The sequence below is a fragment of the Mercenaria mercenaria genome, unplaced genomic scaffold, assembly GCF_021730395.1.
Source record: "Mercenaria mercenaria strain notata unplaced genomic scaffold, MADL_Memer_1 contig_4241, whole genome shotgun sequence".
NCBI classification, from domain to species: domain Eukaryota; kingdom Metazoa; phylum Mollusca; class Bivalvia; order Venerida; family Veneridae; genus Mercenaria; species Mercenaria mercenaria.
Window position 1 is genome coordinate 40,522 of NW_026462456.1, and position 18,221 is coordinate 58,742.

General features: G+C 34.2%; 1 protein-coding gene across 1 annotated transcript; it reads left to right on the top strand.

Moving 5' to 3' along the window:
* Positions 1–352: 352 nt before the first annotated feature.
* LOC128553713 (uncharacterized) lies at positions 353–16,887 on the top strand (the record flags this gene model as incomplete). Its single annotated transcript, XM_053534888.1, has 4 exons — positions 353–731; positions 8,034–8,463; positions 13,018–13,139; positions 16,820–16,887. Coding segments are annotated over exons 2-4 (425 nt in total), but the record flags the coding sequence as incomplete, so codon positions are not given.
* Positions 16,888–18,221: the final 1,334 nt, after the last annotated feature.

Below are 18,221 nucleotides of genomic sequence, written 5' to 3' on the forward strand. Positions count from 1 at the left end.
TCTGCTATTATTCTTCTTGGTTGCAATCTTTGCTTCCAAAGAATCTTTTTACAGATTTTATTAACTATCACAACAGCAATCTTGAAGTGCCGTGTGGCGGCTGTAAAAAGTCTCCCCGTAATTGAATTCAGTGTTGTTAAATTTTCTGGTCCTTTGGGATCATGGAGTCCATTCAACATATGTGTAATAGAGTTCCGCTTAAGTCGGTGCTAGGGGGCGTGAGAGGTGTTGCACATTTCATTACCTCTCATGAACAGACTCAATCAAACCGAGTCTGCTATTATTCTTCTTGGTTGCATTCTTTGCTTCCAAATGATCTTTTTACAGATTTCATTAAAGGGCATACTGTAAATCTAGAATTGTTTTCGCGCTTTTTAAATTAGCGCCTTTCGCGGGTAGTATATTTCCGTGAAATTAAATAGCCGCGAAAAACTCTGTTCTAACAAAAACGCGAAAGATTCTAGCTTCAGCTTATATAGATCGCTATAAAATGGTTCTGTGCTTACACATACCTGGATACTAATAATTCATATTCTAGTACCGTAATTGTATAACATGAGTGCACAAACACACATTATTTCAATTGATTTACAATTTACTTATTTATGAAGCAACAGCATTTTCAATATCGATCCGTAAGGCAAACAGGGGATAAAAACAAAAACAATATGCATCTATCGAACGACATATACATGCAATTTGCAGTCGGCAGCCAATACGATATATTAATTGTAAGTAAAATAGTGTGTCTATTTCTGCTAAATGTGGATTAATCGCCTATTTAAATGGCAAACAAATGACAGTGTAAATACACAGCAGTTTACTGACTGTCAATAATTGGAGGTGTGAATAACCATTGATATGGATGAAAAGGATTAGGGTGCATTTATAAGTGAAGGGTACAATAAAACTGAATGTTTTCGAGAATACTATAAATGCAACTATGCAGTGATACTTACCTTATTATACTAAATATGTTCACTTGCGACTTCATATTCGCGGGATTCGCGATGGATATGATTCCGCGAAGATTTGTATCCGCGAAAATGTTCATGTTGTGAAAAACGCGAAATATAGTATCCGCGAACATTTCTAGGTATATGTTTCATCATATTACAAACCACAAGAAAATGATGAACATTCGCTATATGATTTCTGGACATCAGTATCAAAAATCCCTAAGAATAGCCACATCTGGAAATTCGGTAATTATAACCTTCCCAATATGGATTGGGAAACCCAGTCACCCGCCCAAACATGTAAATTCAAAGATATGTATGAGTCCTTCACCGAAAATCTTACAAATTTCAACCTTGAACAAATGGTCAAACTACCCACTCGTGATAAAAACATACTTGTCCTCTACCTCACAAATAATCCCTCTGTTGTCCACAACATCCAAACACTCACAAGTTTAGGTTCTTCTGATCATGACATTGTCCACCAAGAATACATTTATGAAAAATTAACGAAAGAAAATTGAGGATATTTCTGATTTATTCCCGTTTTCCGTTGGCTCTTATTTAAGCCACATTTGTTTGGTGCGCTGTCAAACTTGGCCACTAACGGCACTTTTTGGGCGTCATTTCTTGGCGTCATTTTCATTGTTTCTGTAAGGTTTTCAGCATATCCCTGTTTTAGTTGAAAGCACACACAAATGAAATTTATATATTTTTAAAAGATTTAAAATTCCCGTTCCTGTGATATAAATTTCGTGAATGATATATGACGTACCTTATTATGACGCATTAAAGCGTCAGACTTACACAAAATGTAACGTAGAGTTTAGCTGGAAATTTGTCCGTTTTTCGAGTATAACATTTTTTAGGGTCGAGGAATTTTGTGTAAATTTCAATCATAAATGCGCAAGTATATTTACGTTTGGTTAACTAAAAATTGTATGTCACCAAATTCGTTTTTTTTCAGTACGACCGATTTTGTTTTCCCAACCCCCGAGCTAAAATGCGACGTTACTTGGTGGTATTTTTAAAATTACGCTAAAGTTTCCGACGATTTCGGAAAACTTGTACTATGAAACATGTTGTCGACATTCTATCGTAAACATATACGTTCAATGAAAGCATATTCTGAAATATAAGAAATAACACATATACAGTAAATCGAATAATAATAGAAAAAAGAAGTCCCGGCTAGTTTAGAGTTGCAAACTTTTGGGTTTTACTTCAATTATAATAAACTTTCTTAGCGTTCGATTTTAATACGTGATTTTAATGAAATTACTTCTGTCAAAAAGCGCATCATTAAATTTTTGTATTATCTTCATTATTAGTATTTGATGTGAATATGTGTTATAATGGACTCATGCATCGTGTTAGAGTCGAAATAAGAAGTTCCCAAGTGAGATTTATCGTAGAATATATATATATATTTTTTGTTCGAGTTGCACTCCGTAGAAACAATATAAAACTGATCAGGAGTGGGTATGGGTGTAGGGACAAGCATATGAGAATGTTGTTGTCTTGGTCATTGACTAATAAAGTTTGTGTCGGCAGATTGCTGTTGCTCTTTTATCAAAATTTCGATCAAAATTTATAAATTTTGTTGTTTATTTTTCTTGCTCCACTTGCACTTGTTATTGTAAATACATATTTAAATCTAAATACACTTAAAATTCTAAATACATACATGCTTTCAGATGCATATATACTATAGTTGCTATTGACCATAAGAACAATTTGCTTAATGGCAATTGTCTATCACTAGTAAAATTTGGAAGGATAAGCAACCGTGTCTGTAACAACAGTCTATGAATTCCAAAGCATTATTTCCTAAATAAAACCAAGTTATCTATCCCATAACCAAAGAGAATCAACGACAGCAAAACGAACAGATCATAAATTAACATTTAGACTTTGTTATCCTCATTGCCATAGTATAATTTCAGTCATATAAACTATCACTTCATTAATTTCTACAAGAAAATCATACCGTTTTGTCTCTGTATAATTATTTACTTGATGGTTTCCAATAACGTAGTGATTCATTTCACTGTTTTGAAAGGAAGACGATTGTGAAAAAACATGCAACAGATGGCAAACAATAACTTGGTCTAGAAATCAATATAATGCTTACAACATTTTCCTAACTGCAATATTTAAAAGAGAATTTACCGTAAATTTAGGTGAACAATGAAATAAGAATCTGTTGAAATAGCTTCATCATTTTGTCTGTTTTTAAATTGTGCATAAGTCAAAGTTTGCCCTCAACAGTCTGGTCAGTTCATAGGCATTCTAGAGTATTTACTGCAAGGTACTTTGCATATATTCTGTTGTAACACGTATGAACACATGTATACTTTATTTAAGAATTGAATAATAATTTCTGTGCGTTTATACGGGTATAAAGTACATTGGGACTTCCTGCAAATTCATGAATCACACAAGCGATACTTGGCCTTTCAGTGTGGTTCATAACCATATGAACGCACAAAACAAAATAGCATTCAATTCTTATATTTACATTTTACGATACCTTGCTACAAAAATAACTGATTTGCTTTCTAGAAGTATCAGAAAATCAAAATAAATGTCAAGATATCCTTCCGTCATCCTATAACAGAACAGTTTCAAAGGCCCAACCACGTTCAACGATAATTCGCCTGCCGATAAAAATAGTTCCTGGTTTTGGTTTGAAATATTTTAACTCCAGTGAAAATTCATACAGTCGTGTTCTGTGATCTTTGACACCAGAAATGTTAGTTAAAGCTATAATTAAATGTTCTTTTTCAAAGTTTTGGCGTCCAATTTTGAAATAATTTTTGGAATATTGCCATTCTATTCATTGATAAAGTATGTTGATGTTTTAATGTAATTAAAAGTTAATGCCTTATGTAATACAAAATTAATGATGCTTGTTCTACAGAAATTAGCCTTGAACATTATGCCATTCTGTTATAAAACTTCCATTTGGCAAGTGATTTGAAGTCAGCGACCTTATCGTAGAATAACCCGAGTTTTTCGTTCTTATGCGTAAGAATATATCAGTCAGGCCGTAGGCCTTCGTGATATATTCTTACGCATAAGAATTCAATCATAATCACACATTAAACTCGAATACTAACTAAGTTAATTATAATTGAAAAAAAATCCCGAAAATTCACAGCTCAAAACTAGCCGGGACTTCATTTTTCTATTATAATCCGAATTATAGGCCTATGTGTTATTTTCTTATATTTCAGTATATTATGCTAACATTAAACGTATAAATTAATGAAATCATGTCGACAATAAGCTCCATAGTACAAATTTTCCGAAATCGTCCGAAACTATCAGCGTAACTTTAAAAATGCCACCAAGTAACATCGCATTTTTCTATTATAATTCGATCTACTGTATATGTGATATTTTTTATATTTCAGTATATGCTTTCATTGAACGTATATTTTTACGATAAAATGTCGACAATTGTTCCATAGTACAAGTTTTCCGAAATCGTTCGAAACTTTAGCGTAACTTTAAAAATACCACCAAATAACGTCGCATTTTAGCTCGGGGGTGGGGAAACACAATCGGTCGTACTGAAAAAACGAATTCGGTGACATACAATTTTTTTGTTAATCAAACGCAAGTAAATATACTTGCGCAATTATGATTGAAATTTACACAAAATTCCTCGACCCAAAAAAATATTATACTCAAAAAACGGACAATTTTCCAGCTAAACTCTACGTTACATTTTGTGTAAGTCTGACGCCCTAATGCGTCATAATCTTAAGGTACGTCATAGATCATTCACGAAATTTATATCACAGGAAAGGGAATTTTATATCTTTTAAAAATATATAAATTTCATTCGTGTCCGCTTCCAACTGAAATAGGGATGCGGAAAACCTTACAGAAACAATGAAAATGACGCCAAGAAATGACGCCCAAAAAGTGCCGTTAGTGGCCAAGTTTGACAGCGCACCAAACAAATGTGGTTTAATTAAGAGCCAAACGGATAACGGGAATAAATCAGAAATATCCTCAATTCTCTTTCGTTAATTTTTCATAGATGTATTTTAAAAAAATTTAAAGGTCGCACTCCACCTTAAATCAAATTAAAATGCTGACTGGTTCAATTTCAAGAAGGACTTAAAAGAGTTCTCCCAAAAATTTCTCCAGTGTAAGCATACTAATCTAAATACCTCTAGGAATAGTTTCAAGGAAGAAATAAATAGGTTAAGTTCAATAACCCAGATAATGTCAAGTCATTCAAAACTCTTAAGATGGTCATCCAAAGTAAAATTAGGAATGCATATTGGTCATACTTGGACTCAGTCATATTTAGCGACAGCTCAAACACAGGTGAAAAGAAAAAAAATCGTTCATCAAACATAACAAAACTGAAAACAGTGGTGTCGCCCCGCTGTCTAGTAATGGTGTTATCCATTCTGACCCAGTTACCAAGGCTAATATATTGAACAAAGAGTTTGAGCCTGTCTTCTCCAAACCTCAGCCCCTTAATCTTAAACAAATTGCAAAGAGTGCAGTATCTAACTCCTACATCCACCCATGACACCAATAAATACCACAGCCCAGGGCGTTGATAAACTGTTAGCTGGTCTCAACCCAAATAAGGCATCAGGCCCGGACGATTTCCTACCTCATGTTTTTTTTCCGATGTAAATGAGATATGGAACCAAAATTTGTAGTCCTGTTTGGCGCCATATAACCTATACTGTGGTGGTGCGCCGTAAAAACCAAATAAATAAATAAATAAATAAACAGGCCCGGAGGAAATCTCCCCTAGGTTATTAAAGGAACTGCACCGTGAGGGTGCCCCCGTGCTCACACATATATTTTAATTGTCTCTGGACACAGGCAATGTCCCCGATGATTGGAGACATGCGATTATCTCCCCTGTTTACATAAAAGATGAAAAGTACAAGGCTAGTAATTATCGTCCCATCTCACTTACATGAAAAGCATCCAAGATCCTTGAACATATCTTAGTCTCTAATATCATGCCCTACTTTGACTCCTACAACATCCTTTGCCCAAAGCAGCATGGTTTCGGGTCAAAACACAGCTGCGAGACCCAACTCATAGGTTTCACACAAGAAATTGTTATGGATTTCAGCAAAGCCTTCAATAAGGTGGATAACCATAAGCTAGTCCACTAACTTAAATGTTTAGGCATAGATAACAAGGTATCATCATGGATTAAATCATTTTTAAGTAATAGGTCACAACAAGTTCTTGTAGAAGTCAAGTCTTCAGATAGGTTACCAGTTCTCTCAGGGGATACATAGGAACAGAAAACCTATCCTCTACCCCTACAGGTTACACAATACCCTACTTAAATCAGCAGACCAGTCCAAATACTTACATGTTACTATAAGCAAGGATCTTAACTGGGACCCCCGACATTAACAATATCACCTCCAAGGCCAAAAATACCCTCCGCTTCGTTAAAAGAAATGTCAAAACCAATAACACACAGGTCAAAGAAACTGCTTATAAAACATAGTCCGTTCCCAGGTAGAGTACTGTTTTACAGTCTGGTGTCCTTGGCAGAAATATTTAATAAATAAAGTAGAAATGGTCCAAAGGTCAGCTGCCCGTTATGTAAAAATGACTACAATTACACCAGTAGTGTCACAGACATGATTAATACTCTCCATTGGAAAACGATCGAACAACGTAGAAACCATGCCTCCCTGATCATGTTCTATAAAATTAGATCCAACCTTGTAGTAGTGGATAACCATCACTTCCTCCCTACTAGAAAACTTAATTATCTAATCCCACATTCAAAGACCAACTACCATGCTACATCCTTTTTCCCAAGGACCATTAGACTATGGAACAGTCTTCCAATATATGTCCAGTCAAGTCCGAGTTGACTCATGCTCTCTGTAGACAGATGCATACTGTTTTTAACCTTAGATCTGTAGATCCTTTTATCTTTGCAATATATGTATATGCTATATATACTTTAACCCCCATGCACATAACATATCTTTTAAACTAATAACTGCTCCTGACAAGTGCCTGCCAAGCGTAATCAATATTGATTTTATGGCAGTATAAAGTTGAAGTTGAAGTTGAAGTCTCAGCAAACGTTGCCCGACATTTATAATCAATATGTATTTTTTTGTCTGAGATTGGCAAGATAATTTTATTGACCGACTTAAATTACCAGAGATTTTTAAAAACTTATCGTCACATCTGGCCAGTACTTCAGTCGCAAAGCAACAATGAAAAAGAAAAAGGTGCAAAAATAACTACTTTCAACTATTTTCAGATGCAAAATCCATACTCACAATGCTGTAAGATATATGTATGCATAAAAATATTATATATCATAATCGATTGTTATTACATGTAGCAACGTTTTATGTCAGTCTATTTTAGTATTTTGTAACTGATTTTATAATACAGGTAATGAGAAATAAAATCATTTTCATACTGTTTCTGTTATTATAAACTTTTAAGCATTTGTACTAAACTGGAAAAAGTAGAAAAATGCTAACCATGACTTTACTCACATTGAAGAAAAAACATCTTACATTGATCAATATATACCAGTATTTGCAAAATTAATCATCTTCTATCTGTCTTTTTGTCATAACGTTACAAGAAAAGAATAATATTCAAAGTCGTCATTTCATAAGTTACAATATTACGTACGCTATCTTTTCAAGGTAACGGAAAATGTATGCTCGTAAGGAAAGAAAACCAAATATTACATTTATTGTAAAATGATTTTGTGTTCGGAGGCAATTGTACTTCCTCATTATAAAAGAAATAAAATACAACAGAAACTAACTTTAAAACTGCTTAATTACAGTTAAAATCCCATCAACCCAACCCAACCCTTTAATGTTTTTCAAATCTTCAATTCAGTTCGTTTAAAATGGATATTTATCACCTTGAAAATTGTAAATTTTCACGTTAGGTTACATTTTTACATTTTAAAATTTTATCTCACAAAAGCGAAAGGGATTTTGTCAAGGTGAAGGATTTTGTCCATTATAACCCATCTTAAATCGAAATTCTTCCTGTTTGAAAATATAATAAAATTGTCAGATTCAGCTTTGATAATATTTTGTAAACAGTAATGCAAAAAGCTATGCAAACGTAACCATTCACTTTTATTTGTGTTCATCCAATTCGGAGAAACATTTTTAAACCGAAACTCTTCCTTCTTCAAATATATCAGCTGAAGTGTTCGTATGATTTGTGTCTACATTTCGAAACTAGTGTAGAAGTTTAAACTTAAAGATGGATGCTATATTACATCTTTCAACATATTTTCTATGGATTGGAGTCGTCGCCGGTTCCTGTAATCCTGGGTCTTCAGAATGTATTTCTATAAAAGGTTATGATGGATACCAATGGGCAACTTGTCTGACGGAAAACTATATTCAGACGAAATCAGAAGGGCGCCACAAATGCATAGAAAACGTAAATACCTGTTGGTATCAGTGCATGCTAGAGCTCCACAGAAAAGAGGATGGTAAACTAAAAGTTAAAAGTAATCAGTTCTTAAAAACATGTTGATTTTTATTGGAACAAAATAAATACGTAACTGCAATTTCATAGATAAGCATAAATTTCACTTTAAAATGAAGGCTGTATTTAGCTCATTGTTTATGACATGGAAGTCACTTTCTCGTTTGTTTGTGGTTTTATAAAAATAAGAAGGTCGACGTTTTTCCAAATTTTAACAAATTTTCTTTATATCAGAATTTATCAGAATATGCACATTTTAGAACATAACACAATTATTTTCTAAGACAATTTACTTTTTTTCACATTCTTTTTAAGTTAATTTCTTTAAACGAAAACTCGAAAATGCATTTCTTTTCGAAGTTTGCGGCAGTATAACTCTACGTTCGCATTGAAAAACAAAAATAGTCGCATGTTACTAAAAAGGTCAAAAATTACAGCTCGATTAGACAGGACAACAGTAACACAATAGATGAAGACGAGTTAAAGATGATTGAAACGAATTCTTATATTTGAACTATATTGTTGTTATCATATCATAACGTACAAAAATTAAAATGTTTTGTTAACGGGTTGCAGTATTGGATACTAACATGCAGATTTGTTTTGTTAAGATACTAAGTTTAAACGTAGAAAACACAGTCATTTCTATTTGCCGGATAAGAACTCAATAAGTGACACCTTAAAGAAAAGTTTCCAGATAAGTAAGTGGCTATGTGGCTGACAGAAAATTTGCTACATAATATTGCATTAAAGGGAACATTGTTTTAGTTTATTGAGAGGGAGAGGCGGGGTCTTGCTACCTTATATCTACTTTAGACATATTATTGTGAAGTCAAAATACCTGCATTTAGGAGATCAACGCCGCTCAACGTACGGCCGTTCGTTGAGCATTAGAAATTATAAGGAGCACCGAAAAATTACCTTGTTTATTTTTTGTTATTGTGTTTTTGTGTCATCGCGTATAATGGAAATGGAAAAAGCATACAATCTTCACATCTAAGTGTGTTATTAAGATTCACAATATCGTTTTGACAGATCCTGTTTTTCAATGAGAACAAAAGAGTGAACACTATAATGTATTCACACAACAAAAACTGATAATAGTGAAGGAAAAACTTTTTCTTTTATGTATTTAAAGCCATTTTATCTTGAGATGTTTATGAAATGAATATTGCAGTATTGGTGGCTGATAGTGCACGCCATGTACCCGGATAATCTTAACTCTGTTCAGCGACCCTAACTCAGTGCCAACATGGCGGATGTAAAACCGATACAACTTTGTTTTCTGTGTAATTACGATGTATAAAGGAATGTTTCTGTTGTTATATCTATCTCCATTGATCAAGTGTATATTTATTTCAAAATGTATCATGTTAAATACATCATCACTTGTGTTTTCAGGTGGAAAAACGACGAACAAGGCAACTTTTTCAATGAAAACTTTTACAAAAAATCTTTAAAAAATACTTCTATGCTTTTGATGCCTCGAGTATTTTGTTGTTTGAAAGCAAAGATATACTGCTTTATAGGCCCGTTTACACTATGTTGTTAACCCACTACATGTTGACACAATACATGTTCAAATGTACTGATAGCGAGAAAAGGGATAAAAACCTAACTTTGAGTTGATAAAACCGAACTCAGTTTACCTGAGGAATGGATAAAAACCTAACTTACACGAAATTGCGTGACGGATAAACACCTAACTGACTAGTATTCATTAGAAATGAATGAGTTGACATGTACATGGTGTGATTATTGTAAACATTACTTTATAAGCGGTATTGTCGGTTGAAGTTCCGTGGACAAGTGAAAAATGTAAGGATAAAAATCTTCATTAATTAATTTGTCATTAATTTTACAAGATGTTGTATGTATGCCCACTACAGTCAAATATTTTTGCATAATTTTAATATTATGCAAATAGCAATGTTTGGAAAAATCTGGATAAACCGTCAAAAATAACTCAGTATAAAAGTCAAAAATATTACATTTATATAAGAAATTATTTAATACCACCGATGTTCGAAGTTCTGTAGTCCCCAACCCTCTCTCCCTCCCCCCCCCCCTCTCTCTCTCTCTCACACACACACACACACACACGCACACACGCACATGCAGAAGAATTGTGTTTGTTTCAAATCTTGTATATCGTATAGTGTAAGAGATTTTTATAGAGGTGCTAATGGAATATTTTTGAAATTGTTTAAATGGGATTAGATTTATGATTAATTATTAAATATGATATTTTTCAGACGGTAAAAAGGGAAGAAATGTGTGTGTGTGGTGTGGTGGGGTGGGGTGGGTGAGTGATGCATGGACTGACGGGACAGGGGTGTGGGTATCCTTACATTTTTCACTTGTCCACGGACACTTAAAAATCCACTTGTCCATAGTCACATTTCACTTGCTCTGATTTGTAATATCAAACCTTCGTGAAAGCGCAAATAGACTGGAGATCGAGTTCTTTATTTAGGACAATGAAAAGAAAAGCATATCACAGTAACTGTGGTAAAAAATAAGCTGTTGAAATATTTGCCTTTTAACGTTTATAAAAGTCTGAAATCGTGTAAGCAGTGTTCGGGATCTTTTGAGGTCATGCCCGAAACACTGCCCACGCAATGGTGCAAAGCCAGATGAATTCAGAGAAAGACTCTTAAAACGTTCCGACTTGTTTAGTCATACTTGCGATCTCTGTGTGCTTTTGATTTTAATTTGGCTGACTACTGGCTCAAATATTTACTTTGACAGTGACTTATTGTCTCAGCAGTTGGAATTCTACTTACAAACTTGTCATAATACTTTTTTCAGTTGTTTACGTTTCTGATGTCTTTAAATGTCCTTTTAGTTCTCTATGTGTTACCCTTGTTTTCCTTTTTTAGTTTTAGTTACAGAATGCTATATGCTGATGATGCAAATATTTTTCTTCAGCTACTTTAAGTAGTTCTTATGTTCCCTTTAGCATATATATGATTTCTTCTTTTATGTTTTTTTTTTAAATGCATGTTGTAAAATGTGACTCTTCTTATTTTTGTGTAGTGTCAGCTAATCTTTTTTTATGTTGCTTTAAATGTGCTAGATCTGTATGTGGTAAATTACTTTTTCCTTTTATTTGCTAGTACCTATGTGCTATTTTGTTTTAATGCGCTGTAACATGTATGTGATAATTTGTGATTTGTTCTTATCTACTTAGAGCCAGGTGCTTTATTTGCTTTAATGTGCTTTAACATATTTGCATTTTATTACAGCTGATTTACTTATGTCGAGCTTATTTACATGTGTTTGCCGGAAAATAGCTTTAAGCTAGTGTTATATGTTTATACTTATCCGACGTTAAATAAATCTTCTTGTATCTAAATCTTCTCTGATATTTTATCATAGTCACCGAGTTACAGTGTGCGCGAGACCTAGTCAAAGAACCCATTATCTTTATCACCTCCATACACTTGAAGCAACACACAATCTAAATGATATTTTATGTTTTCTCATTTTGTACCTGAAAAAGTATGCTTGTCCGCGGACACACAGAATGAAAAATGCACTTGCCCGCCGGCAAAATAAATCACGAGTCGGATAAGTTGGACACAGGAATCCCACATCCCTGCAGGGGTGGGTAGATCAAAGAACTTCGAGCATCAACAGTCCATAAAAAGCACAGACGAACAGCCGTTTTCGTTTGGTTAGGTGTTTATCTATTCTAAGTTCGTATTTATCCAGCACTGTTTCCTATACCAGTTAGGAATTATCCGCAAATTTAAACCCACCTCATAATCAATACAATTTTTAAGCTATAAAAAATCAATTTCAAACTTTGATACTGTTAAACATTGTCAAAGAGATATTTATGGAACTAATACATTTAATAAGTAAGGTCTTACTGCAATTTCTGGTACTTTAAAACAGTTAGAAACATAAAACATGTTCATTTTGAAGACTTTTTTTAGTACATTTTAATGAATTCCAGCCACATAATGTGACATTTCGATTGAAATGTTTAGTACACAAAACATGTTATCAATATAGGATATTATGACTATCAAAAGTTTTAAGCTAAGATTGCATACTCACATAAAACATGAAAAAAGACAAGGAAATTAACTACATACATCGTCTTTCTGTCAGCCATGTTGGCACTGAGTTAGGGCCGCTGAACAGAGTTAGAATTATCCGGGTACATGGCGTGTAGTGGTGAAGGTCAAACGTTTGACGATAATTCGTATTGCATCATGTCTTGAGCTTAGCCATTTTCTCTAACGATGTGATAGTAATGGTCAGATGTGGACAAGTTGTATTTTACCAGCCATTAACAAGCAATCGTATCATATTAAATTGACCAGTCGCAAAATTACTATTAACACTTGACAAGCAAACTTGAAAATGACAACGCTGATAATTTTCATTGATTTTTTGACGGGGCAATTGGATTAAGTTATAATGTTTCACTAAGGCCCTGCATTCAATTTGAGATTCGAGTTGTTGCACTCTCGTATAAATTTACTAAACTGTCCCGGAAATTCTGTATTTTGATACATCTACCTAATTTTCCATTTAATTTTAGGACTTGTGCATCGTGACTGTTCCTGCACACGGAATGATCCTAGTAATCGTCCAGTTGCTCTACCACTTTGGTGTTACAGTCCATCCGGCGAGAATTGTCTGTGGTACAGAGACTGTCTTGAGGTAATAAGATTGCAGAATTATCACATGTTTAAATCACGCAGGTAAATTAAAACCGTTTCGTGACTTTGGTATTATACTAATGTTAAGTAGACGATATTGATCGGATTGTCTTTATCTATATTAAGCAAAGGGAGTAGAAATTCGACCCTTAACTCATTCAGGCCTGATAACTTATCTCTGATAAGAGTCTAAGGGTTTATCTATAGCTGGAGTCTACAGCAAAAGTGATAAACTGATAAATCCTGTACAAGGATTTTGAACAACATGCACATGCCATGCAAAAAAGGTTGTAACTGGGTCATTATGAAATACAGACTCACCAAACTTCATATGCATATTGGGCATACTTGTACCTTTCTTGTGATGTGAGTTAATCCAATATATTTTGTATTTAATTAAATTCCAAGGCTTGAATAAACACATAACACTGCACAATTACACTGAATTTTCCTGATTTCACAGCCTTTGCACTTATTTTCTTTTTATTTTCATTGAATAACACACTTTCAAGGAAGCTGGTAGTGTTTTTCTAATTTTATATAGAAAAAAAATGTAAAAGGGCTATATATATATACATGTATGTACATTATTTACAATAAAGATCTGGGCATGCTGTCAAATAAAATCATTTCACTTATATACAGTAATGTACAATATATATGTGTATTTTTTGTTTTTGTTTATGGGGGGGGGGGGGGAGGGGGGGAAGGGGATACTTAATTTTTTAATTTGCTACCAGCTCCTTGATGTTCACTATATATTTTTTCCTTTGCGCTTTATATATTCCTGTATTTTCCACATATCGAATAATGAATAGCGCACACAATTTCCCTTTCACTTTTCACATAACTAGTCGCGACACTGCATTGGCTCAATAAACACTCATTTCTAATTTAGCACACTTTCAAGAGGGCCAGTAATTATTTTGAATTATTTAAAATGTAGAAATGTTAAAAAATTTATAGACTTTATAATGAAAAATATTTACATCAAATGTCATTCTTGTTGACTGACAGGTAATGATGATACCATATAGTGGCCGCTCCATGAGAAAACCAACATAAAGCGTATGCGACCAGCATGGATCTAGACCAGACTGCGCTTACGCGCAGTCTGGTCTAGATCCATGTTAGTCCGAAATACACTATGTTAGGTTTCTCATGATGCGGCTTATACATACACAGATGCTGTTGTAAATAGAGAAGTTAGTGCAGTAAATTTATAGATTTTTATATTTATTTTATTTAATATTCTGTTAATGAATTACAAGCCCTCTTGATGTTCAGAGATTTAATTTATTTACACACTGATTTTGAGCACTATTTCCCAAATCGCTCCGGAAATTTTTCAACGTCACTTTTACGTGGTACGGCTTATAACACTCAACACAAAGATTCACTCCGCATCCTTCACACCCATACTGTGTTTCACGTCGCTTTCCATTTTTTGAACACATCTTACAGGTTCGCCTTTTTCCCAAATTAGCCGGCCAGCATATCCTGCCTTGTAGCTGAATATTTTCCTTGAGCACGTCGCGTTTCCTTTTCTGCATAAAGTCCCCAATTATCTGCTTCGCGAGTTTCTTTCGAAAATCCAGTTGTATCAGTGGCTTAGGTTTTCCTGTCCTTGTCTTCTGTTGGTGATTTGGTGATTCCTTCATCAGAATATAGGCTCCAACTATGGCAAGATCAACTAAAAACCAGAAAAGATATTTCCACCACTTGGCTGACTTGCGCGCGAGACTGTACATTGCCTGTAGCTGATCCGCATGGTTAACGCCGTTCATGTACTTTGTGTAATTTCGTACGGTCTCCGGGCAAGAAACATCTTTCTGGCTTTCGTCTTTCTGCCTTCGTTGAACAGTTGTCCACGGCGTTGTTGGATCGAAGTTTGTAGATAAAATGAATACGGTCTTCTTGTCCCTCCAAGCTGTCGCAACCATGTTTCCTTTCTGCATCATGATAGATGTCCCTTGTTCCTTCAGCTTCTGCTGTTTTATTTCGTCAGGAATTCCTTGTTTCCTCGTCTGTTGGATCTAAATGTTCCACACGCGTAAGTTTCTTGCTGTTGTAATTCCTCGAATAGTCCTACCGTAGTGAAATAATTGTCACAATACAGATGATGTCCGCGATTCAAAATTGGTGTTACTAAATCCATCACAACTCGTTCCCCTAAACCCTTGTCTCCGTCACGGTTCTCCTTACCTAAATACACTTGAATGTCATTCACATATCCATTGTGAGGGTCCACCCTTACCCACACTTTGATCCCACGTTTAGTCGGCTTCAGTGGCACATATTGTTTGAATCCTAAGCGACCGGTATATCCAATCATAGCCTCATCAACTGTCGTTTCACGGTGCGCTTTATAATTGGCCATCAAATTTGCACGCACGGCTTCAAGAATCGGTTGAATATGTGAAAGTTTGTAATGGCCTGGTTGTCCGCGTGCCGGATTGCATGATGTGTCAGCTACGTGGAAGTACTTACTGATTTTATCATACCGATCGCGTGTCATTCTCTCTTTTATTCCACATGGACTAAACATAGGATCACTACTCCAGTACATATCCAAATTTGGTGCTGCAATAATCCCGATCACAATCTGAAATCCAAGATAGGCTCTTATTTCACTAAATGTAACGTTCCTCCATCTATCATCAGGCTTCTCCAGCTGCTTTTTTGTTGCATATTTGTTGGTCTCATCCACGATTTGTTGAATCATCTGAGGTGTGAATGATAAATTAAAAAAAAACATTTCAGTTTTATTTACATCCATAATCACGGAAGGTCCCGGATTTCAACTGAAAACGTTAACATTTATTGGTCTAAAATTTGCACTCCATTCTTGTACCCCACCCACTTCCTCGTCACGTCGGTTCACATTCTGTCGCTGAATTAAGTCGACTAAAGGCACATCGTCGTCAGAATCATCGTCACTAGACATAGAAATATCCGAATCATTCACGGTTTCATTAAATCCCATCATATATTCCATTTCTGTGTCGTCTATATCCGAAAAATCATCGTCATGAAAGCTCGCCATGTTTACAATTTTTGTTTTTCTTTCGTTTTGAAACTCCCGCATTTACATAAGAATACAACAGATTATACTTGTCCAATCAAAATATTTTAATATCATTGCGAAGTTAAAGCTTTTATCTGATTGGCTAATTATCTGGGAAAGCCCTTTGTGTTTATAATTTTAAACCAATCAAACGTTTTTTTAACAAGGGGTTGATCACGCATTAATGCGGGACCCGACTTACGCTATATCGTTATCATCACGCATTAATAAGGGATCCGACCTGGAACGCTTATCTCATATCACGGATTTTCAAGGGATTAAGGCCTGAATGAGTTAAGTAAAAAGCTAATATGTGATAAAAATAATAATATATTTACGTCTTTCTATATGGAATTTACTAAACTCGTTGAATAAAAATGATAAAAAGTGCTGGCGGAGCCACGCATTTTATTCAACTTTTTATTATATAAGTTGTTTTTCCAAAACATGTGACAGAATATATTACAGGTAAATATATAATTTATTTATAACCCTCTCAGTATCAATACGTGTGAAAATTTATAAACCGCCTTACAGTAACTGCGATTAAACAAATGAAAATATGTGTAAATATTAATTAAATAGTCATTACATTGGTACTTGAATATTTCCAGACACAGTATCCATGCAAGGGACAAGATGATTCGTTTGCCTTGTTTTCGCAAAAAAAGTTCTGCAAATTGTATGAAAAAATTTTTAAAAAAATAAAGGGAAAAACGGGCATGTTTGGATCGACGCTGTCCGCAAAGTCTTAAAATTAAATTTTTTTCACCAATTTAGGTTTTCGCTCACAAACGTCCCAGGAAATCAAAACTTCGGGTTTTGATTCCATTTTAAAAATGTTACGTTACCCTGAGTGTATTAAAAAATGGGGTAGCGAGCTAAATTTGCCCCAAATTAATTTTAACCCTTGACCAAAACGACCAATGCTGCCCAATTCAAAAATTTAAAACAATTTTAACAAATTATTGTTAAAACCCTATGTAAAATATGATTAAACCTTCTGTCAAATTTTTGCCAAACCCTCCCAAAGGGGCAGCAAGGGGCAGTCGCTCCCCAACTTGAAAACTTTTTGGCAGAACTTTTGGCAAACACAAATTCAACCAATCAAAATCTCCCCATTTTTCTCCCAAAGGGGCGGGCAATGTGACAATGTCTGCCATTTGGGAAAACTTTTGCAAAATTTTGGGCAAAACTTTGGAGTTATTTTTATTGAAAAAATGTAACTTATTTGTTTTTTTTGAATTGTAAGTATATTATCGGGTACCATAGTAATTAAAATTTTAAATTTAAAAGTTTTTAAATTAAAAGTTTGTTATATCGGACGTCATCCGGTATAGTTTACCGTATGTAGAATCTAATTAACTATCCCTATAGTGAAAATGTTATTCTGTAGTGTTGAATCGTGATAAGGATAAATTTTCAACTTGCCCCTTGTGTTAAAAAAATTTTTAATTTTTTTTTTTTACCAGTATTAAGATCAGTGTCTGTCCTCACTGCCTCAGCTGCTATATTTATTATTTACTGCAAAATTTTCCCAAAAAATAGATCACCCAATACCTCCGAAACCTATAATTTCCACCACCTAAATAAAAAAAGTGATTTTGGGGCCCTTTTTTAAGGGTTTTTATTTTCACCTATGGGCCGGGCCCTCGTTAATAAAATATTAAAATTAAAAAAAAAATTTCCCATTTTTTCCGACTAAAAACACACCCTTCAAAGTCCATCTAGTACATTTTTTTATATTTTTGGGTTTGTGTTTATAAAATTTTTATAATCTCGAAAATTCCCAGGCTAATTTAAAAATATTTTTTAAAATACCCAGACCCCCCAGTCTTCATATGTTGAAATACCCCAGGCACCTGACGGTTAAAATACTTTTTCATTTTTACTTCAAAAAATTTTATTATAGTTTTCAAAGGAGAAACCATTTCATGTTTTACTTTTTCTATTTTTTCTTCTATTTTCCTGTTTTTTTTTTAAGTTAAGAATTTTTAGCTAAATCATCAAGTCGTT